Source organism: Nannospalax galili, unplaced genomic scaffold (genome assembly GCF_000622305.1).
Source record: "Nannospalax galili isolate Female #2095 unplaced genomic scaffold, S.galili_v1.0 scaffold281, whole genome shotgun sequence".
Classification (NCBI taxonomy): Eukaryota; Metazoa; Chordata; class Mammalia; order Rodentia; family Spalacidae; genus Nannospalax; species Nannospalax galili.
In genome coordinates, this window is record NW_008349068.1 from 369592 (window position 1) to 371972 (window position 2381).

The 2381-nt window shown below is 35.8% G+C and overlaps 1 protein-coding gene across 4 annotated transcripts in view; it reads left to right on the forward strand.

The window, feature by feature from the left end:
* The window catches only part of LOC103744423 (cytochrome P450 20A1), a 62263-nt gene that overhangs the window by 49891 nt on the left and 9991 nt on the right, over positions 1-2381 (forward strand). For all 4 annotated transcript variants that reach the window (XM_008846158.3, XM_008846159.3, XM_029569932.1 and 1 more), the window contains one exon: positions 2099-2210. In XM_008846158.3, the coding sequence (XP_008844380.1) occupies positions 2099-2210 (112 nt within the window). The remainder of the gene's footprint in view (positions 1-2098; positions 2211-2381) is intronic.

The following is a 2381-nucleotide window of genomic DNA, read 5'->3' on the forward strand; positions in this document are numbered from 1 at the left end:
TGGTCTTTTTGAGACAGGGTCTCCCTATAGCCCCAGCTTTCCTGGAACTCACTTTGTAGACCAGGATGGCCTTGGACTCACAGAGATCCACCTGCCTCTGCCTCCTGAGTGCTGGGATTAAAGGCGTGTGCCACCATGCCTGGCCCTCAATTATTTTTATATAATAAGATTCTAGACATGAGCTTACAGTAGATATGTGCAGTAGTACAGCGATTAAGATTAGGAGCTAGAGAGTAAGACAGGTGTGGGTTTGAATCCTGTGAGGGCTGGTGAGACAGAGCAGTGGGTAAAGTACTTACCATTGCAAGCCTGGCAGCTGATACAGTCTCCAGAACCCACATAAAGGTCGGGAGAACTAACTACATGAAGTTGTCCTCTGACCTCCACACATGCACTGTGGCATATGCCTCCCTCAATAAAAGTTTGCTGAGCTATCTCCCCAACCCAATTAAAAAAAAAAGTATTGATTTTATTTCTATTTGATACAAAATGTAGATATACATATATTAATATGGGTATGGCATGATGTTTCAATACATTTATATATTATATTTAAATAGGGCCAAGCATATATTTAATCCAGTTTCAGTTGGTTTTGTTACTGATAAAAGATAGGGATCGAGGCTGGAGAGATGGCTCAGCGGTTAAGAACACTTGTCGTTCTTGCAGAAGACCTGGGTTCAAATCCCAGGACCCACATGGCAGCTAACAACTGTCTGTAACTCCAATCCCAAGGGATCCAACAGCGTCTTCTGACCTCCGCAGGCATTGCACAACATGGATGCACTTAACCTACATGCAGGCAGTACATGCATACACACAAAAATAAATAAAATTTTTAAAAAAGGGATAGGGATCTGGTTTCATTCTTCTGTATGTGAATGTACAATTTTCTCAGCACTGTTTATTGAAAAGAATGTCCTTTCTCCAGTGTATGTTTTTATTACCTTTGTTTAAAATTTGTTGGCTGTAGATGTGTAGGTTTACCTCTGGGTTCTTTATTCTTTTCCATTGGTCTATGTTTTTATGCCAATACTATGCTGTTTTGTTTACTATGGCTTTGCTGTACATGTTGAAATTGTCATGTAATTCCTCCTTTGTTCTTTTTTGCCCAAGATGACTTTTTGACTCTTTGGGGTTTGTGTAGTTCCTTGCAAAGTTTTAGGACTGTTTTTTTCTAGTTTTGTGGAAAACATCATTGGTATTTTTGATAGGGATTGTATTTTGGTATTTTGTATCATAGGTATTTTGACTGAATCCAAATCTCTTTGGGTAGTCTGGAGATTTTAACAATATTGATTTTTTCCAGTCTGTGAACCTGGATTTCTTTATTTTTTTATGTGTGATATTGTATCCTACAGCTTTGCTAGATAAGTTTATTAGTTCTAAAAGTTTACTGGTGAATTTTGGGTTGTCAGTATATAAGATATAGTCAGTTTGTCTTTCTGTACACAATGGCAATTTACTTCTCCTCTTTCCTAGTTTTGATGTCCTTCAATTTTCTTCTCTTGCCTGATTACTTGGTTTAGGACTTCTAGTAATATGTTTAATAAAGTGATAAAAAATGGGCATTTTGTTTTGCTCTAGATTTTACAGAGAAAGCAATGAATTTTCCTCATTTAATGCGAATTTGGCTATTGGCTTATTACATACAGCCTTTATTATATTGAGATCTGTTTCTTCTACACTAATCTGTTCTGCATTTTTATCATAAAGAAGTGTTGGATTTGATCACACACTTTCTCGTCTGTTGAGATGATTATGTGTTTATTATTTTTTGAGGGTTTCTGATAATGCTACGTTCTGAACATACAAAGGGTGCAAAATGAATTTTTTTTCCAGAATATTTCAAAGGATAGTGCCAGTCTATCATTGTCTGCAAAGGACTTTCACATACTGTGACTGTAGGTCATTTTGTCTCTTAATTAAAGTAAGATACCATATGTCCATAGTTTTGGCCTGTACTGAAATGGGGGGAAAGAGGGTCCCCTAGAAAGTTCTTAGTCTCATTCATAAAAGAATTGAAGAATGGAAGTTCTGCTAATGTCATCATGTATATTGACTTTAACAACATTTATTTAATTTTTTTTTTAAACAGATATTGTCGGCAAGTGCTTTGTGAAACTGTTCGAACTGCCAAACTAACTCCAGTTTCTGCCAGGCTTCAAGATATTGAAGGAAGAATCAACCAGTTTATTATTCCTAGAGAGGTAGGAAATGTTTGGTATATTTAGCTCAGTGAGTTTATTCTCAATTACTTTGGTTTGGTGTGCATTTTAAAATTTTTATTTTGTAAAGTACCCAATAATCCTACCCTTATTAAAGTCACAGTCACTTTAATTATAGAATAATATGCATTTATTTTAAAGTTCAAATAGTTT